The 27,776-nt window shown below is 49.2% G+C and overlaps 1 protein-coding gene and 1 long non-coding RNA gene across 13 annotated transcripts in view; one reads left to right on the forward strand and one right to left on the reverse strand.

The window, feature by feature from the left end:
* Positions 1–27,776, reverse strand: part of RAPGEF1 (Rap guanine nucleotide exchange factor 1) — a 136,990-nt gene that overhangs the window by 92,462 nt on the left and 16,752 nt on the right. Inside the window, exons 1-2 of one of the 12 annotated variants that reach the window (XM_061433911.1) lie at positions 1,953–6,037; positions 1,571–1,758 (exon numbers count right to left, since the gene is read on the reverse strand). The exons of 8 other annotated variants lie outside the window; for them this stretch is intronic. Coding sequence is in view for 2 of the 4 variants with exons in the window: in XM_061433904.1 (XP_061289888.1) it covers positions 19,002–19,065 (64 nt within the window). In the remaining 2 variants the exon portion in view is untranslated. Of the gene's footprint in view, positions 1–1,570; positions 1,759–1,952; positions 6,038–19,001; positions 19,228–27,776 lie in introns of those variants that run through there. 3 more of the 12 variants (XM_061433904.1, XM_061433920.1, XM_061433912.1) reach the window with 3 other exon arrangements.
* On the forward strand, positions 22,855–26,426 carry LOC133257672 (uncharacterized). Its single transcript, XR_009739641.1, has 2 exons — positions 22,855–23,566; positions 23,884–26,426. It is a non-coding gene; the product is annotated as an uncharacterized LOC133257672 (long non-coding RNA).

The following is a 27,776-nucleotide window of genomic DNA, read 5'->3' on the forward strand; positions in this document are numbered from 1 at the left end:
CCTGGAGTAAGTTTAACTTCTGGGTCTGTTTTCTTCCTGTAAAGGGGGCTGACACCGCCTTCAGCCCTGACTCTTTTGGTAGCAAGGGACACAAAGCACATGAAACACATTCAAATAAAAAGAAAGGTTTAAGGGAAGTAAAAGCTTCCCAGGTGGTGCTAGTGGTAAAGAATCCACCTGCCAATGCAGCTGAGATGTAAGAGACAAGGGTTCCATCCCTGGGTCAGGAAGAGCCCCTGGAGAAGGGTGCAGCAACCCACTCCAGTATTCTTGCCTGGAGAATCCCCATGAACAGGAGCCTGGCAAGCTGCAGTCTATAGGGTCGCACAGAGTCGGAAGCGACTGAAGCAACTTAGCACGCAAGGTAAATACGAGTAAGGGGTCTCCTGGGAATCCAAGCCAAGCTCACCCAACTGTCAGGAAGGGTGAGAACCAAGAAGGCGGCCCTGAGGACCAGCGTCCTTCACCTCTGCCTCTGCCCTGGTTCCACGTCCCATCGAGATTCACTCCCTTAGGGAGCTCGCTCGGCGGCTCTAGATGCCATCTTTATGTCAAAACTCCAAGTTCATACCTCTAATCCAGCCCTCTCTCCTTTTGAGACTTGCATACTTAACTCTCCTCTCAGTACCTCCATTTGGAGATCTAAAAGGCACTTCTGCTTAAACTCCTGACCACACACCCCCCCCCCCACAGCAGCTCCATTCTCAAAGTTAGGGGTTCAGGCCAGAAACTGTGAAGTCCCTCTTGACTCCCCATCTTCTCTTACAACTCTTATCCAAGCAGTCAGGAAACCCTGTTAGTCCCAATCTTTGAAATCCCTCAGACCCACCTGCCCTCCATCATCGTGTGGCAGCTCTCCAGACCCTGCTCCAGCTTCTAGCAGGGCTTCTCTATTCCCCTACACGCACAATGGAGTGATCCTGTGTGTGTGCGCTCAGTAATGTCCCACTCTTCTGTGACCCCATGGGCTGGAGCCTGCCAGGCTCCTCTGTCCATGGGATTTTTCAGGCAAGAACACTAGAATGGGTTGCCATTTCCTCCTCCAGGGGATCTTCCCAACCCAGTGATTGAACCCACATCTGTGTGTCCTGCGTCGCGGGTGGATTCTTTACCTGATGAGCCATTGGGAAAGCCTAGGAAAACTGAAGCCAGATGGTTTCACTGCTCAGCTCAGAACTCTGCAACACCTGCCATTGCCCTCGGGATGATAGTCAAAGTCCTCACAATGGTCCTCAAAGCCCAAGAGGATCTTCCCTCTCTGGCCAGTCATCCCAGCCTCTCACACCTCCGTGAACACACCTACCTACCATTCCGCCTCCTGGAATGTCTGTCCCCCAGGTACACGCTGAGCCAACCCCCTTTCTCCAAGTCCTGATGCAAACCTCACCGTCCCAACAAGGCCACCCTGCCCGCCCGCTTTACCTCTGCAACCTGACCCTTCGGAGCTGGTACTCCTGATCCCCTTCCTCTGCCTCCCACAGCACTTCTCACATGCTCTGCAATTCACTAGTGTATGCATGCTTCCTCTGAGCCACGACTCATAAAGCAGGAGCACATCATGGCTGCCTACCTCCAATTCTTTAGGACTCTTTAGCTCAAATGCCCACCAGTGATTAGACTGTCGCTGAGTCCTGGTTCAAATTCCTGAGCCAGAACCAACTGGCCCAGCTCATCCTTCCAAGGCAGGTCACAAGACACAGGTCAACGGTCAGCTGCTTGTGGAAGAGCCGTCAAGGGCAGAAGGTCCTCTGGGCAAAGCTGAAACACAGCAGAGCCAGCTGGAGCTATCTGGTGGGGAGTACAAGGTCCCTGCAGACCACAAGTGCAGCGCTGTGTGATAGCAGAGCGCCAGCACAAATGCTGGAGGACACCAAGAAGAGGCCTTCTAGAGGCCAAGGAGAAGGCCTTGATTAGAGCAGGATCTGAGGAGACGTCTGGCTCCCCGTACTCACCTCAGCGAGAGCTGTTGTGGATTAAGTGGTCCCTTCAGGGTCTGGTCCACTGGGAAGAGCTTCATCATACTCTCAGGTAACTTAGGCATCCTAGCCATAAACAGATTTTGTTGACATGGATAATTGGTAAAAACACTAAATATTAAAAGGAATGGATTAAACTCTGCAGGCAAGCAGACTTTCTTTTCTTTAAACCTCTCATTGTTCCCCCTTTCACTGCTGAGGATTTTATAATCATCAAAAGACAGAATGATCTGAGTGAGCCGGGTGGTTCTGGTTCACGGTCTCAGGTGCGGCCAGAGCTGTGTCACCTGGGGTTTGACCAGGGCCGTCTCTGAGCTCACCCCCAGGTTGCGAGCAGGAGGGGCCTCAGCTCCTCACCCAGGAGCCTCTCCTCACGACAGGGCAGCTTGTCTCTCCCAGAGCAGCAGATCCGAGAGAGAGAACACACTGACCTTCAGAGGTGACAGCCATCTAGCGCTTGTGCCATAGTCTACTGGTCACGTGACCAGCCCTGATGCAAGACGAGATGGACTGCACCTGGGCTTGTGAGCGCCAAGAGACAGGGTCCCTGGGGCTGCCTTGGAGGCTGCTAACCACAGGTGACTCGTGCAGACCAAGGCCTGTTTTCAAAGGGCCCAGAGCTGAGATGCTTTTTTACATTATTGCTGTTGTTCAGTCACTAAGTCATGTCCAACTCTTTGTGACCCATGGGCTGCAGTACGCCAGGCTTCCCTATCCTTCACTATCTCCCAGAGGTTTGTGTTTAAAAAAAAAAACAAACACTATAAAGGACTGTAAAAAAAAAAAAAAGAAGAACAATATGTGACAGAGACCATACACAGCCTGCAAAGCCCATATTATTGATTATACGGCTTTTTATAGAAAACATTTGATGACTCCCCTAATGTAGACTGCTTATTATAGATGATTGAGGGGATTTCAAGGGTAATTTTGACTACAGGCAATGTTTCCCTTATGACCTGACTTCAGAAACTAGCCCCCAGGTAAGCAACTTCACTGAAATACGAACTCAGCAAACTACAGCTCTGAATATGGTGATGCCACTGGGAAATGAACAGGTCATCATAACCCGAGCAGAGAAAAATAGCATGCTGTGCCCCTATGTAGGAAGTAGAGAAATACCAACTCAGTGAATGAATGAGTAAGAAATATTACAAGCACACATCTTGGAAGCACAGAGTGACCATAAAGTATGAAAAATCTTCACTCAATGATTTATAACATAAGACAAAGGGGAATTTTACACAGTCATTATCGTAGCTAACTCCATCCTTTGTTCACACCTCCTTGTACTCTATGAGGTAGGGGTTATTAGCTGTCTTCATTTTTACAGATGAGCAAATTGAGGCTGACAGCAATTACATAATTTCCCCAAGGTTTCATGATTAGTAGCAGGATGATTTCCTCCTACAGCAAAGCACGTGAGAGTACAGAGCAGCTCTGCACTGGGGCCTCCGGGCTGACAGGCGGGCCCCCCACTGCCCCAGGCCCCCCTCCAGGGAGGCTCTCCCTCTCGCTCCGCTGGAGGAACCCCAGCCCAGGGACTTCACGGGAGAGCGAAGCTCCTGGGCTCCCTGTAAGCAAGGTTACTGAGACCTGCAGTGCTCAGTTTAACCTAATTACTCATTAAGGTGCTCCCTTTATCCAATGAGAGCTTTAAAAAAGTATCTTCCCCGTGGTCTTTGCTTTCCAACCAAGTATCTTCTGAGACTGTAGAACCAGCACCCAGACTGACTCCAGCTGTCTCCCCAGTGAGCTAAGTGAAGGGCAGCTGCTGGAGCCCCGGGGCCCACAGAGTCCAGGCACTGGAGTGATGGCAGGGCTGAGAGAAGGCTGCTCCTCTTGCAGCAGACAGAGGGCTGTCATACACAGGACCCAGGACGCCCTGGCAGCCACTGCGCCAGGAGCTGATTGCATTTGAGCCCTAGGCCAAGGGCTTCCTCTGTGAACGCAAGCAGACCTCACTCTGTCTGAGAGGTCTCTGAGATGCCTTTGCTTGTCCACTCAGGTCTCAGGTTCAGGAACCTCAGGGGAAATGACTTGTTGGAGGCTACCCAACCAGCGGCAGAGCCGAAGTTCCCTGATGCTAAGGCTAATTTTTCTACCTTCTGGAAAGTGCGAAGTCCAGCTGGGTGAGGAGACAAATGTTAACCACAACAGGTTCTGGAGGAAGGCAGACTTTGGCAGAGGCAGTTGACCTTGGACCAGAAGCAGGGTGTCTGTGTCAGGGACAGAGGGCAGAGGCAGGGATAACGGTACACACAGGAGGCCAGAAAGCCTGGAGGCACCGGGGCTGTGAAGCGGGTCCTGAGGACCGGGGCAACTATGTGGACAAGCGCTACAAGGAGCAGGACAGCCAGCTGAGAAACGGCGCGCACAGTCTGTCAAAGCGCAGTGAGGGTCCGGCTGATAGCGGACACGTACGTTTTGTGTCAATCAAGGTCCTAATTACATACACCACTGTGACCTCAATGGGATTCTAATAAACACAGCTGGCCAATCCCCACAGTAAACATGCAAACCACAACAATATAACTGCCTCCCTCAGTCCATCTTAATTATGAGATAATCATCTTCAAAAATGTTATTCCCTTGCCCAACAAAGAGAGGAAGCAGCACTCCAGTCTGCTTGTGCACCCACAGTCTCAGGACGGGGGGGGGCAGAGGGAAGACCACAGAAAGCAAGGTTTGGGCCCCAACTCTGCCCCCGACCAGCTGTGTGATCCTGAGCAAGTCACCAGACACTCACTGACCCTGTTCCCCCATCTGTGAAATGAAGATAAAATACTATACCCATCACACAAAACTCTTGGGAGGCTCAAATGCAATACACTTGGCTCCCAGACCTGTTTGCAAAGATGGCCACAGTAATCCCCTTCGACTTCAAGGGCCTTCCATCCAGAGATGGGTCTCTCTCTTATCTTGAATCTGGGCTGTCCTGAAACATGCTTTTACCAACAAGATGAAGCGGAGGCAACACCGTGCCGGTTCTGACCCTGGGGGCCTCAGGAGGCCGTGTGCACCTTGCTCTCCAGGAAGCCTACAGCTGCCAGGTGAGTGACTTCGGGCCCCGGCTGGGGCAGAGGTGAGCCTCCAGGCAGCTGACCACAGACACAAGAGGGACCCCAGCTGAGCCCAGGACTCCAGCCTAAATCACCCCTTTCAGAAGCATGAACTAAATTAAGGCATCGCTGGGTCACTGAACACTGGGGCCACTTATTAGCACTGACTGAGTGCTAGAGTGGTACTCAAAACACACAGCTGCTATAGCGTCTCTCTCTGCCAGGAATTCCCCAGTCCTCAATTTTTCCTTCTCTACTGGATTATCCTCAAAGACAGTGGAGTAGAAGGAGGTGCACTCATCTTCTCCTGCGAGAACTCCAAAATTACAACTTGCTGCTGAACAACCATCGACAGCAGAATGTTGGATCCCACCAAAAAAGATACCCCATGTCCGAGGGCAAAGGAGAAGCCCCAGCAAGACAGTAGGAGGGGTGAAATCATGTTTAGAATCAAACCCCATACCTGCCAGAGACGCTTGGAGGGCTCAAACAAAACCTTGTGCACACCAGAACCCAAAGACCCCAGAGACTGGGCCAGACCTGTGTTTGAGTCTCCTGTGGAGGTCGGGATCAGCACTGGCCTGCCACTGGGGCATGGGCTCTGGGTGCCCCTACCTGGGTTAAACAGGCTGTGGCTTAAGTCCTCTTGGAGGAGGTCACCATTAACCCCACCATGGAGCCTCTGAGCAGATGACCCACAAACTGCAGAACAATTATATTGAAGAAATTCTCACACTGTTAAGAAATTTCTAGGACCCACAACAGATTTCCCAACCTGGGGATCTGGCAAAGGGACCGAGAACCCCCACAGAATTTAACTTTGGAGGCCAGTGGGATTTGATTACAGAACTTACACAGGACTGGGAAACAGGCTCTTGAAGGGTACAAACAGAACCTTGTGCACACCAGGACCCAGGAGAAAGGAGCCGTGACCCCACAAGAGACTGCCCCAGACTTGCCCGGGAGTGTCCGGGGGAGGCGTGGTCGGCGGTGGCCTGCTGCAGGGTCAGCACGGGACCTTCTGAAGGAGGTGCCATTATCTTCATCACCTCCACCATAGTTTGGCCTCAGGTCAAACAACAGGGAGGGAACACAGCCCTGCGCATCAACAGAAAATTGGACTAAAGATTTACTGAGCATGGCCCTGCCCATCAGGACAAGACCCAGTCTCCCCCACAGTGAGTCTCTCCCATCAGGAAGCTTCCGTAAACCTCTTATCCTTCTCCAACAGAGGACAGACAGAATGAAAACCACCATCACAGAAAACTAATCAAGCTTATCACATGAACCACAGCCTTGTCTAACTCAGTGAAACAATGAGCCATGCCATGTAGGGCCACCTGAGACAGATGGGTCATGGTGGAGAGGTCTGACAAAATGTGGTCCACTGGAGAAGGGAATGGCAAAACCACTTCAGTATTCTTGCCTTGAGAACCCCATGAACAGGATGAAAAGGCAAAATGATAAGACACTGAAGATGAACTCCCCACGTCAGTAGGTGCCCAATATGCTAGTGGAGAAAAGTGGAGAAATAACTCCAGAAAGAATGAAGAGACAGAGCCAAAGCAAAAACAACACCCAGTTGTGGATGTGACTGGTGACGGAAGTAAAGTCTGATGCTGTAAACAGCAATATTGCGTAGGAACCAAGAATATCAGGTCCATGAATCAAGGTAAATTAGAAGTGGTCAAACAGGAGATGGCAAGAGTGAACATCGACATTTTAGAAATCAATGAACTAAAATGGACTGGAATGGGTTAATTGAATTCAGATGACCATTATATCTACTACTGTGGGCAGGAATCCCTTAGAAGAAATGGAGTAGCCATCATGGTCAACAAAAGAGTCCAAAATGCAACTTGGACTTGGGTTCCACCTCAAAAATGACAGAATGAGCTCTGTTCGTTTCCAAGGCAAACTATTCAATATCACAGTAATCCAAGTCTATGCCCCGACCAGTAATGCTGAAGAAGCTGAAATCGAACGGCTCTATAAGATCTACAAGACCTTCTACAGCTAACACCCCCCAAAAATGTCCTTTTCATCATAGGGGACTGGAATGCAAAAGGAGGAAATCAAGAGATACTTGGATTAACAAGAAAATTTGGCCTTGGAGTACAAATGAAGCAGGGCAAAGGCTAACAGAGTTTTGCCAAGAGAACACACTGGTCATAGCAAACACCCTCTTGCAACAACATAAGAGAAGACTCTACACATGGACATCACCAGATGGTCAACACCGAAATCAGACTGATTATATTCTTTGCAGCCAAAGATGGCGAAGCTCTATAGAGTCAGCAAAAACAAGACCAGGACCCGACTGTGGCTCAGATCATGACCTTCTTATAGCCAAATTCAGGCTTAAATTGAAGAAAGTAGGGAAAACCACTAGACTATTCAGGTATGACCTAAATCAAACCCCTTACAAGTGTTGGAGAAGACTCTTGAGAGTCTCTTGGACTGCAAGGAGATCCAACCAGTCCATTCTGAAGATCAGCCCTGGGATTTCTTTGGAAGGAATGATGCTAAAGCTGAAACTCCAGTACTTTGGCCATGTCATGCAAAGAGTTGACTCATTGGAAAAGACTCTGATGCTGGGAGGGATTGGGGGCAAGAGGAGAAGGGGACGCCAGAGGATGAGATGGCTGGATGGCATCACTGACTCGATGGACGTGAGTCTGGGTGAACTCCGGGAGTTGGTGATGGACAGGGAGGCCTGGCGTGCTGCAATTCATGGGGTCGCAAAGAGTTGGACACGACTGAGCGACTGAACTGAAATGAACTGAAGTGAGTGACAAATAGATTCAAGGGATTAGATCTGATAGAGTACCTGAAGAACTATGGATGGAGGTTGGTGACACTGTACAGAAGGCAATGATCAAGATCATCCCCAAGAAAAAGAAATGCAAAAAAAGGCAAAATGGTTGTCTGAGGAGGCCTTACAAATAGCTGAGAAGAAAAGAGAAGCTAAAGGCAAAGGAGAAAAGGAAAGATATACCCATTTGAATGCAGAGTTCCAAAGAATAACAAGGAGAGATAAGAAAGCCTTCCTCAGAGATCAATGCAAAAAAATAGAGGAAAACAATAGAATGGGAAAGACTAGAGATCTCTTCAAGAAAATTAGAGATACCAAAGGAACATTTCATGCAAAGATGGGCACAATAAAGGACAGAAATGGTATGGGCCTAACAGAAGCAGAAGATATTAAGAAGAGGTGGCAACAATATACAGAAGAACGGTACAAAAAAGATCTTCATGACCCAGGTAATCACGATAGTGTGATCACTCACCTAGAGCCAGATATCCTGAAATGAGAAGTCAAGTGGACCTTAGGGAGCATCACTATGAACAAAGTTAGTGGAGGTGACGGAATTCCAGTGGAGCTATTTCAAATCCTGAAAGATGATGCTGTGAAAGTGCTGCACTCAACATGCCAGCAAATCTGGAAAACTCAGCAGTGGTCACAGGACTGGAAAAGGTCAGTTTTCATTCCAATCCCAAAGAAGGGCAATGCCAAAGAATGCTCAAACTATTGCACAGTTGCACTCATCTCACACACTAGCTAAGTCATGCTCAAAATTCTCCAAGCCAGGCTTCAACAGTATGTGAACCATGAACTTCCAGATGTTCAAGCTGGGTTTAGAAAAGGCAGAGGAACCAGAGATCAAATTGCCAACATCTGGTGGATCATAGAAAAAGCAATAGAATACACAGGAAAACAATAGAAAAACATCTACTTCTGTGTTATTGACTATGCCAAAGCCTTTGTGTGGATCACAACAAACTGTGGAAAATTCTGAAAGAGATGGGAATACCAGACCACCTGACCTGCCTCCTGAGAAATCTGTATGCAGGTCAAGAAACAACAGTTAGAACCGGACATGGAACAACAGACTGGTTCCAAATTGGGAAAGGAGTACGTCAAGGCTGTAAATTGTCACCCTGCTTATTTAACTTATATGAAGAGTACATCATGGAAAATGCCGGGCTGGATGAAGCACAAGTTGGAATCAAGATTGCTGGGAGAAATATCAATAATCTCAGATACACAGATGATACCACTCTTATGGTAGGAAGTGAAGAGGAACTAAAGAGCCTCTTGATGAACATGAAAGAGCAGAGTGAAAAAGCTGGCTTAAAACTCAACGTTCAAAAAACTAAGATCATGGCATCTGGTCTCATCACTTCATGGCAAACAGATGTGCAAACACTGAGAGACTTTATATTCTTGGGCTCCAAAGTCACTGCAGATGGTGACTGCAGCCATGAAATGAAAAGATGCTTGCTCCTTGGAAGAAAAGCTATGACTAACCTAGACAGCATATTAAAAGCAGGGACATCATTTTGCCAACAAAGGTCCATCTAGTCAAAGCTATGGTTTTTCCAGTAGTCATGTATGGATGTGAGAGTTAGACTATAAAGAAAGCTGAGCACCGAAGAGTTGATGCTTTTAAATTGCGGTGTTGGAGAAGACTCTTGAGAGTCCCTTGGACTGCAAGGAGATCAAACCAGTCAATCCTAAAGGAAATCAGTCCTAAATATTCATTGGAAGGACTGATGCTGAAGCTGAAACTCCAATACTTTGGCCACCTGATGCGAAGAGCTGACTCATTGGAAAAGACCCTGATGCTGGGAAAGATTGAGGGCAGGAGAAGGGGATGACAGAGGATGAGATGGTTGGATGGCATCACAGACTCAATGGACGTGAGTCTGAGCAAGCACCGGGAGTTGGTGATGGACAGGGAAGCCTGGCGTGCTGCAGTCCACAGGGTTGCAAAGAGTTGGACACGACTGAGTGACTGAACTGAACTGAATTATTCACATCTACATTCATCACGCCTTTATTTCTCCCTTTAAAAAAGTTCTCCCTTGGGACTTCCCTGGTGGTCCAGTAGATAAGAACCTGCCTGCCAATTCAGGGGACACAGGGTCAATCCCTGGTCTAGGAAGATCCCATATGATGCAGAGCTAAGCCTAGGCACCACAACTATTGAGCCCATGCTCCTCAACAAGAGAAGCCTCCACAGTGAGAAGCTCCACACATCGCAGCTATAGAGTAGCTCCCACCCTCTAACTAGAGCCTTTTCACAGCGACGAAGACCCAGTGCAACCAAAAATAAAATAATGAAAAAAAAAAGCTCTCCCTTGGCCCTGCTACCCTCAACAACTATCAACGTGTCTTTGCTCTGTGTTGCAGCAAAAGCCCTCAGGGAGCTTCTCGTGCCCACTGTGTCTACTTCCTCTCTGGCCTTTCTCTCTCACATCCCCTTTCACCTCCAGCACCGCCCTGAAACTGGTCCAGGTCTCCAGTGAATGCCACGGCCCTAAGGCCAGTGCTCAAGTCTCGGTCCTTACGTGACTAGCCCCAATCAGCATCGTCTGTCAGCTCTCGTCCTCTGCCCCTGACACTGTCTGCACCCGTTTCCCAGGACAACACAGTCTCCGAGTCGCCTCCTGCCTCACCCCAAACTCCTGATTCTGGGGTGCCCCAGGGCTCAGTTTCTGGTTTCCTCTCTAACTCACTTCATCAGTAATCTCTCTCATCCAGTCTCAAAAGTCAAAGACCCTAAAAGGCCCAGATTTCTTCCCTGAAATCCAGACTCCAACACTCATCCTGCCTAGTGACCACCTCTTTTAGGTCTCTATTTGGCATCCCAAACTCAACCTGTGCCAAACGCAACTCCTGACCCCCTCCCCTAACCCCCGGGTCCCCATCCGCTCCTCCGCACTCTTCCATTTATAAGACAAAATGCCCAGACCAAAACACCTCTTCTTCTCTCACACCCCACACATTACCCCTGAGCAAATCCCACTGGTCCTCCCTTCAAACCCCATCACCCACAAGGCTCTGCTTCGTCCTGACCTCAGTCTCGCTGGTCCCTCCCAAGTCCGCTCCAGCCATGCGGGCCTCGCAGCGATGTGTCGGCCCCGGCCCTCTGCACGAGCTTCCCGTTCTCCAGAGCGCATGTGCCCACATGGCACGGCCCTCCCACTCGACTCCTCAGAGCTGAGCCCTCTCCCCTCTCCAGCCTCTGCAACACTACCAGCCCCTCTCCCAGTCTGACATCCCCTCCCTGCCTTCTTTCTGTGATGCCTATCATCTAACAGATTATATATTTTACTGTTTGTATTAAACTATACACTTTAGAAGCCAATGATGTCTTAATTTTTCATTAGATATCTCTTGTGCCTAGAACAGTGCCTGACACAGGAGCCATTCAATGAATGTTTGTTGAATGGATGAAAGTTTGTCAATCAGTGAATTAGTATAGAAACAGTGGAATGTTTTTACTATAGTGCCCCATTTAATGGTAAAGGAAAACCATTTAAGGCCTCCATATTCAAAGTACCAGGTTCTTCAAACCTTCCACGATCTCTTTCTCATTGTATTTTTACAGATAAAGACCTGAATGGTGTGATAGGCTAGAAAACAGAAGGTTCAGCTTAAGTAATCTCAATTTTAAAAATAAGGCTGTTAGAGGGTGATATTTAAGTCCTTTCTCTGGCTTGAAACGTGAATAGTTCTGGTGACTGACAAGTGACCTGCTTCTGAGTTCCCCAGTAATAATGACAGCTGCTGCTGCTGCTAAGTCACTTCAGTCGTGTTCAACTCTGTGCGACCCCACAGACGGCAGCCCGCCAGGCTTCCCCGTCCCTGGGACTCTCCAGGCAAAAGCACTGGAGTGGGGTTCCATCGCCTTCTTCGAATGATGACAGCAGAGAGCATCAAACCAAAAGGACCTCGCAGATCAGGGTTAGCACACGCCTGCTGGCAGCCCGAATCCTGTCAGCCTCTCGGTTGCACGTTCCTTGTATATAGCCTGCAAGGGAAGAATGGTTTTCCCATCTGCCATAAAATGGTTTCACCTTAGCTGGTCATATAAGTACCTACATAACAGGCTTGATTTTGCCTCTTGCCCTGCAAAGCCTACAAGATTCACTACCTGGCTCTTTAAATTTACCCACTCCGGACAAAGACGAGCCATCCTAAAGCAAATTCCTCAGCTGCAGACTACAAAATCCCCAGACACAAGGACCTAGGTATTTCAGCAAGATGTGACTTCCAAAACTAAGTGTCCTACGTAACTGCCAAAAGGTAACTCGAGATAAAGTGGCCAGTGGCCACTGCTATTATCTTAAATACTGGTAACACCCTCCATGTGGCTGGAAAAGAAATAGCCAAGCACGGAAATGTATTTTACGCATGTTCCCAGGGTAAAGCATATTCTAAAACCAATGGCTAGGGGTAGATATTGTTCTAAATTTGGAAATATTTGGTGACAAAGCGAAGTTTCCTTCCCTTTTCTTATCCACGCCCAAAACAACACCCCATGTTTCTCATGAGAAAAATTCCATCACACTTATGGCTTCCATTTCCTACATTTGATCTTTCACTTAACAACAACAAAAAAAGACTAATGGAAGCCCATAAAGTATCCAGATCTCTTAGTACCAAATCTGGCATACAAGAAGCTACCAGCGTTATTGTAATATTATACCCAATATGTTATTACTGTATTATTATTACATCTATTATTGTATCACATAGACTTTGCATATGGTAGATACAATATAAAACATATTATAAACACAATGTATTGAACATATATTCTATAACATGTAAATATACTTATAAATAGAAAATACATAATCATCATATATACAATATGCTGTATCATTATATATCTTTATTACATATTATATCACTGTAATACTACTATCCTAACACTAAGCCACTAAGTAGCTGGAGATACTAAGCCACAAAGTAGTTGCAAGACTTCAGACAAGTTATTTCATGTTTTTTCCCTCTGTTTTTTGGCTGCACCTTGCAGCATGGGGAATCTCAGTTCCGCAACCAGAGACTGAACCTGTGCCCCTGCCCTGGGAGCGCTGCATCTTAACCGCTGGACTGCCAGGGGAGTCCCACTTCACTTCTAAGCCTCGATTTCTTCAAATCGAATTCCTGGCAAAATTAGGGAATCATTTTAGAGTTTTACCACTCTTTTCTAGCCCAAGACTAATTCCAAAAGCATGCTAAATAATCTTTGCTTTGAAAAGTTCTCCTGCCCGGAAGCCTGTGCATGGTCACACCCAATCACGACTTGGAAGCCCACAATGAACGGGTGTGGACATCATCTTTGTCCATCACAGTAATATCCTGATGTTCTGTACTTGTTGACCCAAACTGCCCTTGCAGCAAGCTTTGGAGCAAGCAGTCTAACAGCATATCTATTTTAATAACATTTGGGTTGGTGCCCAATCACGTAGGAGCATTTGGGGAAATAGTAACGAATCGTCCCCCAACAGGAACAGGAAAGAGGAAGAGTCGGTCCTTCGTCACCCTGCTGAACAGCGAATGTTAACGCTAATGACGCTACTGTATCATTTCTGGGCTCACTCTGTCCCTTTCACGTGAGGAAATCAAAAGTGTTTAATAATCACTGCTCCCTGGAAGGCAAAAGACAAAAAGTTGTGATGGTAAATGAGAATCCCTGAAATCTTATCATGCCTTTTCTCTGTGAAACTCAACACTTGAATGAGACTGAGCCAAGTCCAACGCAAAAGTCCATGGGAAAACAGAAATTTGAAACAAAAATAGATTCTTAGCCCTGACAATGGCTCCTGAACTTCCCATCCCCTTCTCTGAGCCCCATGCCTGCATCATGGTGGCATTAATAAAACCAGTTTAAGTTTTATAAGGAAAACAATTTCAAAATGACAACACTCAACACAGATGTGCTTGTGGCTACCTGACAAATTTATGCATCGCTCATGAAAATGTTAACACATACATGCCTTTTGGAAAAACAACACAGCAATAGCCCACAGCAGGTTCCTGGACTGGGAACTTTACCTTGAGAACTCGTGCTAAGGAGATCATCTAGCAAATCACAAACATGAATACAGCTGCTTATTGTTACCTTATCTCTTACAGCAAAAAGAGGAAAACAATGTCAATATCCAGCAGCGGGTACATGATCTACCAGGCTATGGAAGAGCAACGTGATAGAATGTCACAGTCCTTACGGGAGCGCTAAAGACCACATATGGAAAATACGCATGTGAGTGCAGCAGCTCTGGGAAAGATGGCCAGTAAACAGCTCGTCCTTCGGCTCACCTACCAGGTTTCAGACATGCAAGATGCATTCTCCTCTTGGCATTTTGTCAATTTTTTTCCAATTTCTTCTTTAATAACATCTTTTCACCTAAGATAAAATGTAAATTCCCTGTACTTAACCTAAAAATAACAATAATAAACTCTTACTGAATGTATACTACTTGTCTGGTACTGTCCTAAGTATTTTACATGCATAAACCCCTTGATCCTTGCATCACCCCGTGAGGTAGGTACTATCTACAAAGGAGAAAACTGAGGCCCAAGAGTTAAGGAACTTGCCAACCATCAGCCAGCTAGAAGTGGGAGACCAAGGCATCAACCCTGGCACCTGGGCTCCGGTGTACAGACTCTTAACCACTTTGCAATTAGGAAAGAGACATTTCAACATTATTCAGGATGGGAAAATGGATCCTCCTGGTTAGGAACATATTCCAGTTAACTAGGAACAGCTCAACTATGCCCAGTCCTGCAGTAATTACTTTCAAAGAAATTCAGCACCATACAAAGCACCCCGGGGACCACGGTGCCCAGCAGCATCCATGCCTTCTGCAGGTACTGAACAACAAGGGAGCTCGCACACACGAGCAGCCATGATCGGTGTGGATGATCACTGATTCACAGCTCACCAGGCACCTCTGAGACCATCTGGCATGTGATCCCTTCAACTGAGGGAAGGAAGTGGGTAGTTAGCCAAGCTCCCACTGATAGCTGGCCTGTGTAAAACCAGGGTTCGTTCTATTACGCAAAGTGTGATAACACAAATGACTATGATTCATCAAGTGCCTGAGTATGCTAAGGGCTATGACCCCTTACATATATTATCTCATTTAATTGTGCACAACAGTCCTTTGAGGTATGCGCTATTATTAATGTCACACAGAAATCAGGGAACAGGTTGGGATACGTAAAGTCGTGTGGCTGGCCTCTCTCAGCGGGAAGGCCCTGAGTGGGGTGCCGGGAGCGCAGCACCCAGCCCTGCACGTTCTGGAGCATGTTCCGGAGCATGGCAGCCCCCAGAGCGATGGAGTGAGGGCAGACAACAGATGGGGGTGGTGGTGGGGGGAAGGAGGCCAGCTCCAGCTGCAGCCAGAAAAGCCATCAATGGTAATGATCTGGCACACTAGCCAGCTTGGGACAAGCTTGTAGAGGCAAGTCTAAACACCGCTGCTGACTGGAATTCAGACAATTATAAATCTGCCCCTGTGGCAGAGGAACCAGAGAGCGTGCTGAATTTATGCAAATCCGTGACTCCCCACCCCAACCCCGGCCAGGCACCTCCTTCTCGGGGCTGCAAAGCCCATAGGCAGCCCAGCCTGGGAAGCACATTTTTTACAGTCAGTGCTTCCACTGAGGGTGTTTGTTTCACTCACTCACACCCAGCTGGGTACAAATATGCAAATCATTAATATTTCCATTTGCCATGCCAGTGTGGCCTCACACTGCGGGGTTTTCTGAGGGAGATAACCCTGTGCAACTACAGCCACAACGTTTAATTCCCAAGGAAGCGTCTGCTCATGTTGTATTCCCCAAAGCCAGAATAACCACCGTCAGCCGCCCTTCAAGTTATTCCTGGGGGTTGGAAAAGGACCAGAAGAAACAAGGAAGTCCTCTGAGAGCAGGGGAAGCAGGTGTACTCCACACAAGTTCAGTGCAGCTCTAGGCTGAAGGCCTCCCTGGGTGTCTGGGTCAAGCATCAACAACCAGACGCTGACGAAATGATTTAAGTACCTTTAGTGAAGCAATTTTTTGCACTGAGAACAACTGTCGATAAATTTAGTCTTTGTGAATTCAGAACTGCTGTAGGATACAGGAGGTTGTCCGTGTTTTCATCCCCCAGTGTCTCTACTTTGGGCAGAGAACCGCAAAGCCGGAAGGCAGCACCAGTAGCACCTATCACGCACCAGGAACCACGCAGCGCCTTTCATACCCCAGGCACACCTGTGGTAGAACCGGGAGCCAGGCAGCACTCAGCTCGGCCACCGAGTGCCATATGCTGGGCGGGTGTGGAGGGCAGAACCACAACCCCGACAGACAGCCCTCGGGTTTTGATCAGGTCATGGAGTAACCAGATTCACTTGTTCAAAGTCAGACAGCAAGACAGGGCAGGGCTCTGGCTGGCTGGACCATGGAGAATCATAGAAGCTACTGCCTTATCCCGTCTCCCATCCTATATTTTTGGGCAGGGACCTGCTAGAACTCAGCATGGTAATACAAAAGATTCCAATTTATCAACTATGGCAAGTATTCGTTAGTGTAAAAACCAAAAAAAGGCTGTACCGTCTCTTTCTTAAGTCTTCGGTTTTGAGAGCTGTAAGAAAAACTAGGATTTTAAGAGTCAGAGTGTAACGTTGGTCCCTTCAAAGAGTCTACAGCTCACACTGTTTAAAATCATTAGAGACATTACTGCGTGTAAAATGCTCTTTTAGGGGGACAGCAAGCAGAGACAGTGAGAGTCATCTTTCTCAAACTAGTATTTTGTCACCTCAGTTTCTTAACTGCCCAGATCTATACAACATGGGAGCAGAAACATAAATGGTCTAAAAAGCAGATAATGATTTCCTTTAAATGTCCCTTCAGAATTTATTCTGGATCTGACCTTCCTAATCACGACTGTCTGGCTCAGGTTAAAGTCTGCCATGGCAGGCCAACAGACAGGCTGGACAGCAGTCAGAGGGAGCCGGGGCCGTTGCAGCAGCCTGCAGCAACCACACAAGAGGCCAAGACCCCGTTTCACTTGCCCCTAAAACAAGGCACTGATTCCACGCCTCGTGCCCTCCAGCCTGGAACCATCAAGTCAGTCCCTGTGATCTCATGTCTGTGCTGAGCCTGGACTTCACATCAGGCTCAGGGTGGTGACAGGGATTCACAAAATCACTCCCGAACACTGTTCTGAAATTACTGTTTCAAAACATCAATAGCCTTTACTGACAAAGACAAACTGTGAAGAACAGATAAACTCCACACCCATTATTGTGGGTCCTTGGCAGAGCATCCACAGATGCTGGATCGGAGAATAAACTTCAGGTACGGGATCTCCTGTGCACAAACCAAATCCCTACACTGGCAGAAACGTGCCCCTGGTCCAAAGGATCTGTGAAGACCCAGAAATCAGCGGCAATTAATTGCTCTTTTTACCCTCAATTCACTGTGGATTCTGAAATCCCTGCCATCACTCCCTCTCACTTACATTTCTGAACACAACTAAACAACACAACACAACAGCTTTCATTTTTGTCTGTAAACCCAGCTGCTTCCAGTGGAAATATCAAGAACCTTTCATTCATACATTTTCCTAAGGAAAACCAGAGACAACTTGAAAGTAAGTAAAATGTTAAATTCCTGTTCTAACACTGGTGATTTGTGTTATTGGATCATGAGGCTTTGCTTCTCGGTAACTGGAGATACCAGCCCACACGGCAGTAAGAGACAGTGTTGCATCCCAGCCCACATGTAAACACCCGTGTCTGCTAAGAGTCATTCTTTTGAAGGACAAAGTATTATGACATAAAAAGCAACTGCTTTTTTTTTTTTTAATGTTTCTCTCCCCCAAGTGAGTAAAGTACAGTAAAGAAAATATAACAAATCTCATATATTACCTGTTTTTCTTACCTATATGCAAGTGTTCACTCACTCACCTGAACCATTTTAGAGTAAAATTATAGCCAGTTTAACCCTTTCCTCCTAAATACTTCAGCATGACGATACCAAAATGGACATTCTCCTACATGACTCATTACCACCAACACACAATGGTTTTAGCAACAGTTTCCAAATACCATCTACCACCCAGTTCATATTCAAATTTCCTGGTCTGTCCCTCAAATGTCTTTCATCATTTTTTTATTCAAAGCAGGATTTGATAAAGGACCAGAAAGGAGTACCTTTTCCAAACTAGCTCGTCGACTGATGGAAACTTAGAAGGGTAATGGTAAGTTCGCATCCCACTGACTTTTTTCAAGAAGGAAAAAAAATTGTCCATAACCTGACCACAAAAGACAACTATCACTGACATTTCCATGCGTTCCTCCCAGTTTATTTTTTCTGTTCATACAAGCACACCTGTGCACACACTTGCGATCAAACTGTCTTGCTACAGGTCAGGTGCTACCTCCCTTCCTTTTTGGCAAGTGGAGATCAAAGAGTCCATACCTGATGAAGCCCTGTGGGCACTATCTTTGGTATTCTGGTGCCTACTGGGTCTGCGAACTGCTGGTCTGCTAGGTTAATAACAGTGAGAAAGGGCAGCAAGTGCCCTGGGACCCTGCTCAAGGGTCCTCCAGTTTCAGGCACACCACAGCACACTGCTGTGGTCCCTCTGGCTTCTTCCTTCTCAGAGCTAACGCTAGCACAAGCCCGAGTGACACGAGGAGGTGGTAATAGGTGCTGCTGTCCTGTATCATGGACGTCGAGGATAGACAAATACAAGGTTGTTCTTTTTTTTTTTTTAATAGGAGATACTTTGAACTCTTTGGAAGAAAGATGCTATATATTTAAAAGCTATTATTAACATTCTCTAAACCAAACTGTCACTAAAAATGCAAACCTCCTGGATATCAAAATTTTTCTTTGGGATATTTTTTAAAACTGAAAAATTTCAACCCAGCGACATGTGCTGCACTAAATAAAAAATCTCAAACTGAACTAAAGTTTTCAGCCAAGTCAGGCCATCACAGAGCTGCAAACCATTTCATTCCTTAGCAGTACTGTCTGTTTATTGTCTCCAGACCATGCTGAACTGGAAGCACGGTCTGACCTGCAGGCTCAGGTCTGGTTTTACACCGAAGCATCCCAACAGATGGCGGCCGAAGCCCTTCTTCCTGGGTACAAAGCGTGGGGTCTTCTTACCTTGTTTCCAGGGACACAGGTGGCTTCGTTTCAGGGGCTTCTGTTTTTCAACAGCATTGCCCATTCTAAATTAAGCCAGAGGATCACAGAGCCCTTCCAAGCCCAAGTGTCTTTGCTGAAGAGCAAACACAGACCAAGTCACCAGCTGGACAGGGATTCATCTCTCAGACATCCCCATCACCCAGCGGCAAGCCCATGCAAAAAAGACTTGAACTCTGCTCTGAAGGTCTTTGCTTCCTGCCTCTCCAACTCTCTTCACTTCCAGGGAGGAAATCAGAATACAAGCCTTGTTACCGCCCTGGCGGTGGGTCTCCGAACCCGTCTATTCTAGGAGCACCTCCTCGGCTTTCCTGACACTCCAATACTCATCGCCACAGCAGCAGCCTCGGAGACTGAACTTCATTTCCAAACCCCATCAAAGCTGCTTTTCCTTGGGGGAGGAGTGGGAAATCACATGATCAAGAAGCTGAAAGCTAAAAATAGACCAGTTTGGGGGTGTGCCACAAGAAACATTGTCACAGAGACCCCAGGGTCACACCTTCTTTTTAAGGTTCTAGCCCTTAGACCAGTGTGCATCACGGGACAAGTTCCATCGGCGAAAACAAACTGACTTCATTAAGACTGTGTTTCCAAGGGGAAAAGTAAACAAACATCAAAATGCAAGCTGCACTTCAGTTTCCAAAGAAGAAGAGCTCAGAGGACAAACAGGAATTTGCAACCTCAAGCTCCAGTCATACAGTCTACATTGGAATTAACATTTCTGGAGAAAATGCTGCACCACCTAAATTCTGAACAACAGATTTCCTGGAAGAAAAGGCATGAAATCATACACTTTTTTGTGGGGGAAAAAATTAAAGAAAAGAAAATGTCAAGGTACATGGAAAGATTTCACTGACTGAGATCCCAGAGCCTGAGGGTAGAAAAGCTCTTCAGGAATCTCTGGAGCGCAGGCGGTGGGGAGACTGAGGCCCCACACCCAGGGCCAGATTCTGGCCTGCCCACGGAGCACAGCGGCGGCGGCTTCCTCATCCGTTCGCTGCGCAGAATGCCGAAGTCCCACCTCCTCAGCTGGGATGAGGACCAAATAAGACAGACACTTAGGAGTCCCCTCGGGACATCGCTACCACCATCAAGTCACACAGTTTGACTGTGAAACTACAGTAGCTCGGAAGGCAAATACCTGGCTTCAGCCAATTTGGCCAAAGGCATGCAATCAAAGTGACTGGAAGGTAGGATGGGGAGCCAGAGTAAAATTTAAAGACAAAAAAAGGCCCATGGAGCCAGAGAGATGGCATCTAAAAGGCACTCGGTGCGCCAGGGCTTCCACTGCTCAGCGTGCTGCACCACGGCCAGGGCGCCACACCGGCCACGGCCCCTTCCAAGGGAGCAAGAGAATCCTGCCGGCGTATGCAGGACCAAAGAAGCCACATCCAGATCTCTACAGGAGCCTGAGGTTTCTGATTCCCATCTACCAACACAGAAGTCATTTTCACACGATCGTGGCCCGAGAATTCAGACTTCTCAAAGCCAATAGCACGTGTCTGTTACACTTGCCCAGTGACCGGGCGAGAAGGAGAGCGGGTGCTTCAGGGAGGGCACTACCACCCACAACCCTCATACTGCGCACGGAACGCTCCTTCCAGTCAAACCACAACCACGAACTGGGAAAGAGCGCAGACCTGAGCCCCAGCCGCCCGGAGGGGCCGCCGACACCCAGCCGCGGCTCGAACACCCACAGCACACCCAGCGCCCCATCCGCATCACCATCAGTGACGGCCCCACCCTTCTGACACATTCTGAAGGGCCCTCAGTTTCCTTCCCCAAACCGTAATAATTTTCCTCAGGCAAGTGTTCAGTGCCAGATATGTCTGACCTCATTTCTTCCACAAGAAATTTAGTTCAACTTATCTATAGAAGCACAATAGATGAAAGAAGTTCTTCTTTTGAACCTGCATCCTAATGTCTCTTTTCACCTAAAGAACGTTTTAACATATCAAATGCTCTGCACACAATGCCGCCCAGCACCAGCAGAGTACCCAGACACACAGATGCCTAATGACGGATGGACAGACAGGCAGACAGGAGGACTAAACAAATGAAGACGTCTCTGCCCGCCCCAACAGATACAGCCTACAGTGGGTGAGCCAGAGCTTCTAGTCCGCAAACAAACTCTCCTTGTGGCAAGAGCCAGGGCACAGGCCACCAGAGCACTGTTCCGTCTGCCTTCGCCACTCCTCAGCTCAGGCCGAGTCCCCAGTGGGGAGCGTCACCCGCATCTTTCTCAACCCTGTTGGTCTGCAGAGCCCCTGACGTCAGGGACTGGCCGGGTCTGGGTCAGCTCCCCGTGTGCCGGAGCACGCACGACAGCGGTTCACTGCTGGAAGCCGGGCTTGAGGCCGACTCCGCCACTGCTGAGCTAGAGGCTGCCACGTTCGACCCCTGAGGAAAAGATCCCCAGCTCCAGACAGCTGTGTTACTGCCGAACCTTCCAAACCACCTGGAGATGTCCCTGAGAGCAGCTCTGAAGGGAGGACCCTGTGGGTCAGCTGTGTCTCAGGGGACCTCGGCCTCCCAAAAGGATTCCCTGCGAACTGCAGGGGGCTGGGGACAGGGAAAGATGAATCTGACGGGCTTTTCTTAGATAGCGTCTCCGGGTTTGTCCCTGAAGGGCAAGTGACCATCTAACCCACAGCTCGGGGGGACACAGGGCTCTCGGGTGAGAGCGGTCAGAAGAGAAGCGCCTCCCGAATGGCAAGCGCACGGCCAGCATCCTGGCCTCCACGTCCTGTGCAATCACCCCGAGGACGCCGCGAGGTAAGGCTGCTGTCAGTCAGAGGCCCCGGGAGCGGGAGCATGACTACCACAGGCCCCAAGTCGCCGACTCATGGAACAGCAGGGCCTAAAGGACACAGACGGACAAAACCGTCTCCCCTAAGAGCTTGGGGGGGTCGGGGGGCGGGCAGAGCCGGGGTCAAGGCGCCACCCTCAGTGACACAGCCAGATCCAGACCCCAGAATCTTAACTCTTGGCTGGGCAACCTGCCACCTCTCCCTCCTGACCAGACAGGGGAAGGAGCGGGAAACGCTGGCTTTGGAGGAGAGCTGGCCCAATCTGGAACTCTAGCTGGGCACCTCCCAGCTGGGTGACTTTGAGAAAGGAACTTGACCTCCCTGGACCTGATTTTTTCATATGGAAAATATGTACTAGCAGGTTGCCTACTTCATAGGGCAGTCTAAAGCTTTAGATGATATTTTAAAGGTGCCTGGCACACTTAAATAGTTACTGGGTTTCTTTAATATTCTTTTATCATCTATGAATATCCAACTTTAGAGCCAATACATTAAAGATAAATTCTTTGCCATCATGAGGGATATTTTCCTTCTGTATCAGTAAGATTCACTGTAACATTCTGGTAAACAACCTACTCCCTTAGTGCAAATAGTTTCACTTACAAACATTTGTATCATCAGAATAATACAAGCAACATAAGCTGGGGAGGTAGCACTGCGTCTATTGACGTCTCAAGTGTTTACCGAGTCCTATTCTCAATGCAGGGATTCCCTGGGGACTCAGTGGTAAAGAACCTGTCTGCCAAGCAGGAGGCATGGCTTCGATCCCTGGATTTGTAAGACCCCCTGGGGAAAGGAATAGCAACTAGCTCCAGTATTCTTGTCTGGGAAATCGCATGGACAGAGAAGCCTGGCTACAGCCCATGGGGTGGCAAAAAGGGTTGGACATGACTTAGGGACTAAACAACAACAATAACAACACCCTCAATGCAAGCTGCAACTGGATTCAGAAGAGACCTTCGTCAGGGAGTCCTGCAAGGCACTGCCCACTGCTCAAAAGAGAAAGGTCTGGGATGGCTGTCATGCACAACTTCAACCCCCACCCCCGCGGGCAGGAGACGGAAGCTGGGCTCGCCAGCGGGCGCCCAGAGCTGACGTGTAGCTTCGTGCACGGAATTTGTCTGCTGGGAGGAAAGGCTGATGTTGGTCACTTCCCCTCCAGAGGAAAACACAACAATACAAGGAAGCACCAAGCACGGTGGGAATGTTCCAAAGCGGGAGCTGCAGCTCCGTCCAGAGCGCAAACAAAGGGGAGGGCCGGCCTGGAGGCCAGACCAGCCAGACCGAGGCACAAAGTCTGGGAGCCAGTCTGCTCGGTGCCCTCGGCCCTGCTTTGAAGTGATGTTTCTGCCCAGCGCCACGGAAATTGCTGATGGCGAAGGCGCGTCTCGAGCAGTGCGTCACAGGAAACGCAGACTGGGGCTCTCTTACGACACACGCATGCACACTCACAGGTCAGTCTGACTGTTATGGCCTGAGTGGCCTGAGACTCACCCCACAAATGGAGAGACTCAGACAAGGCAAGCAAAGAATCACTCAATTACCACTGTAGTCAGCGCTGAGAAGCTCAGGGCAGGGGAAGCAAGTCTAGCAGGGTCACCTAATCTAATCTGGGCGGTCAGGGAAGGGTGAGACTTGGAGGAGGAGCTGCCCAAGCACACGGGGAAGCACGTCCTGGGCCAGAACAGCATGTGCAAAGGCCCTGTGCAGCTGGAGGTATGCGAATGGGGGAGGCGGATGGGGGTCAGGTTGGGCAGAGCCTTTGAGGTCCAGGGTTTCATCTCACGGGCTTCAGGGGATGTCCAAAGGGTTGACCAATGCACGTGCATTTATTTTCCTGGGAAGAGAAGTCCCTGGCATTCATTAAAGTCCCAAAGACTTCCAAAAGGTTGAAATCCACAGAGCTAGTCCAATCCTCTCATTCCAAAACAAGGAAACTCAGGTCCTCTTTTGAAGGAAAGACATCTTCCCAAGGGTTCACAGATAACCAGAGAACCCTCCTCACTGGATCTCAGGCTGGTGTTTTTCCACAGCTAGCCAGCTGCCTTCCTCCGGCAGGGGAATGTCAACAACAACAAAGCGCTAACCCTCACTGAATACGGATACTGCGTCCCGAGCAAGACGGCCTTGTTTCTGTCCAGGCAGGCCCAGAAGCGACACTCGACAGAACGACCCGTGAAGCCCTCCAGTCCATCGCTCCTGGGGTCTGACCCAACCTGCAAAATACCAAGAGCAGGACCCCCGATTCCAAGGCACCCCACAGCAGACCCTGGCAGATGATGCTGGCTCATGAAGGAAGGGCAACAGCGGCAGAGTCTCACTGCTCAGTTAGCATCTAGCCCTTTAAAGAAGCAGCTGCTCGCTCGCTGTTCTTTCTGAAGTCATGACGGGCCAGGAACAAAACTGCAGGACATGGAAGGGAGGAAGCCCACACCCTCAACTTTATCAAATCCACCTGAAACTGAGAGAAATGAACTATTTTTTCAAGTGAACAAAAACAGTCATTTTCTCCTTGCGACTTACTTCACAATTACATGGACTACTCAAGGGAAAGTAAGTATGTGTGGAGAACACCTCCTGAGCTTTGATGCTTCCTGGAAGACCCAAAAGAGGAAGTCACCTCCCGGAGTGACAGGCATTAGAGGCCTTTGGGAGTCTAGTCCCCCAACTTCCTCTCTCACCTTCCTCTCCCACATCCCCTCTCAGGAGCCTTTTCTTTAGCCACAGGGGCAGTGCCTGGTGAGAACCTGCTCCTGTGAGCCCGCCTGTGCTGAGTCCCACCTCCTTCCTCTCCAGTAAAGCAGATGAAACCCAACGGTCAACATCTGGCAGACTGTCAATGGGTATCCATCAAGGGGACCCACAATCTCTGCTTCAGTTGGAATGTGACAGGTTCAGAAGAGGCAACACCCTCACTGGGGAAAGGCTCCCATCACCTTCCTCCCACCCTCAAAGCCCCCAGGATCTGTGGGCTCCTGCCTTTACAGCGGAGAAGGCAATGGCACCCCACTCCAGTACTCTTGCCTGGAAAATCCCATGGATAGAGGAGCCTGGTAGGCTGCAGTCCATGGGGTCGCAAAGAGTTGGACATGACTGAGCGACTTCACTTTCACTTTTCACTTTCATGCATTGGAGAAGGAAATGGCAACCCACTCCAGTGTTCTTGCCTGGAGAATCCCAGGGACGGCGGGGCCTGGTGGGCTGTCATCTATGGGGTTGCACAGAGTTGGACACGACTGAGGTGAGTTAGGAGCAGCAGCAGCAGCCCTTTACAGCAGCCCACTTGGAGATGTCACCCATCGTGACCAGGCAGCCTCAGCACGGGCGGGGCTGGGGGGAGCCTCAGCAGCACTCTCCAGGAAACACATTCCTGGGTAAAGATGCACAGCCTTCCCCACTCTGAGGCTGAGCCCACCCCAACACGTGCTTTTGTCCTCTCATTCAAAGAGAATCCGTGAGCTTCCCATGTGCCTCCCGAGCTCTGGTGACAAGGCAGCCGACAAGGAGCTCACCTCCTTACAAGAGAGGAGAGCACACAAGCAGCAGCAAAGGAACATCACATTAGACACCAACGACGAAACAGAGGCAGGGCTAGGGGACAGTGAGGAGACAGCTTGACGGGGTGTTACTTCAGGCCCCAGGGGACCTGGGAGCAGAGGCCTGCGGGGCGGGAGGGGGCACCCGTCACAGTCACCCAGGACAGCTCTGACTCAGGAGCTGCGTGCTCCCTGTGCGAAGCTCACCACCCCCACCCCGGGGCCATGCACTCCCTGAGCGAGAGGGTCAGCAACCCCCCAGGTCACGGGACAGCACACAGCGGAGGCAGCCCCTGAAGCCAGGTTCCTGAGCCCCTCTTGGCTCCCTGTGGGGGCGGGAGGCATCACCTCTATACCTGGGGCAAGCGCGCGCCAGGCAGAGGGAGGAGCAAGGGCACGGCCTGAGGCAGGAGTGTGCTCAGGAGCCTCCAAAAACACCCAGGGGAGAAGCTCAGGCGGCCGAGCCGCAGGGCAGAACAGCCAGGGACAGGGCTGCAGGCGGGCCAGTCAGGGCTCTGGCTTTCGGTCACGGTGTAGAGCCACGGACGGCCTGGATCAGCCCGGTTTGATCTAATTCACGCTCTGGCTGCTGAACGAAGACTGGACAGCTGTGAGGGGGAGTGGGGACCCAGAAGCCAGTCGGGAGGGCACCAGGGCAGCACAGGGAGGGGCAGCACTGGCTGGAGCACAAGTCAGCAGAGACGGGTGAGAGACGGGAGGCCGGGCACACCCGGGGTAAGCCCAGGGGACCGGTGGGTGGTCAGGTGTGGGCAACAAGAGAAGAGTCCGAGAGGACTCCCGGATTTTATGGGCCTGATCAGTTAGGCCAAAAATGTCATTATTTAGTGACTTCCCTGATAGTCCAGCGGCTAAGACTCCACGCTCCCAATGCAGGGGGCCTGGGTTCAACCCCTGGTCAGGGAACTAGATCCCTCGTGCCAGAACTAAAGCTCCTGCCTGCTGCAATGAAGACTCAAGATCCCATATGCGGTGACTAAGACCTGGCGAAGCCAAATAAACATTTAAACGAAAAAGAAAAACCTCTTTTAAAAAATGGCATTATTCACTGTCATGGACACCCTGGGAGGAGCCAGTGAGGCGGGAAGTAAGGTGGTGAAGCAGGAGCCCTGGTTTAGCTTAGACACATCAAGTCTGATGCTGACAAGACAGCTAAGTGGAGATGTAAGCGGGCAGTCTGCAGTTCAGGGGACAGTCGGAGGCTGGACACGCACATTTGGGGATGACCAGTATTTAGATGGCATTTAAAGACAAGGGACTAGCACAGGCGTAGAGAGCAAACTTATGGTTACCAAGAAAGGGAGAGGAGACAGGATGAACTGGGATATAAGGAGCAACATGTACACAGTACTATGTATGAACAGGTAACTAATGACGAACTGCTCTATGTATAGCTCAGGGAGCTCTACTCCACAATCTGTGGTGACCTAAAAGAGAATGAAATCTAAAAAAAGGAGTGGGTACATGTATCAGATCAGATCAGATGCTCAGTCGTGACCCCGTGAATCGCAGCACGCCAGGCCTCCCTGTCCATCACCAACTCCCGGAGTTCACTCAGACTCACGTCCATCAAGTCAGTGATGCCATCCAGCCATCTCATCCTCTGTCATCCCCTTCTCCTGCCCCCAATCCCTCCCAGCATCAGAGTCTTTTCCAATGAGTCAACTCTTCGCATGAAGTGGCCAAAGTACTGGAGTTTCAGCTTTAGCATCATTCCTTCCAAAGAAATCCCAGGGCTGATCTCCTTCAGAATGGACTGGTTGGATCTCCTTGCAGTCCAAGGGACTCAAGAGTCTTCTCCAACACCACAGTTCAAAAGCATCAATTCTTCAGTGCTCAGCCTTCTTCACAGTCCAACGCTCACATCCATACATGACCACAGGAAAAACCATAGCCTTGACTAGATGAACCTTTGTTGGCAAAGGAATGTCTCTGCTTTTGAATATGCTATCCAGGTTGGTCATAACTTTCGGCTTCCCTTGTGGCTCAGCTGGTAAAGAATCTGCCTGCAAAGCGGGGAGACTTGGGTTCGATCCCTGGGTTGGGAAGATCCCCTGGAGAAGGGAAAGGCTACTCACTCCAGTACTCTGGCCTGGAGAATTCCATGGACTATATAATCCATGGGATTGAAAAGAGTCAGACATGACTGAGCGACTTTCACTTCATGACTGATTCATTCTGCTGTCAGCAATAAACTAACAACATTATAGATTATACGCCAATAAAAATTTAAAAAAGAAAAAAAAAGACATGGGACTAGACTGTTGAGGAAGAGACTGGAGGACTCAGCCCTGCTGCTGCTAAGTTGCTTCAGTTGTGTCCGACTCTATGCGACCCCATAGACGGCAGCCCACCAGGCTCCCCCGTCCCTG

Source organism: Bos javanicus, chromosome 11 (genome assembly GCF_032452875.1).
Source record: "Bos javanicus breed banteng chromosome 11, ARS-OSU_banteng_1.0, whole genome shotgun sequence".
In the NCBI taxonomy this organism is placed as follows: Eukaryota; Metazoa; Chordata; class Mammalia; order Artiodactyla; family Bovidae; genus Bos; species Bos javanicus.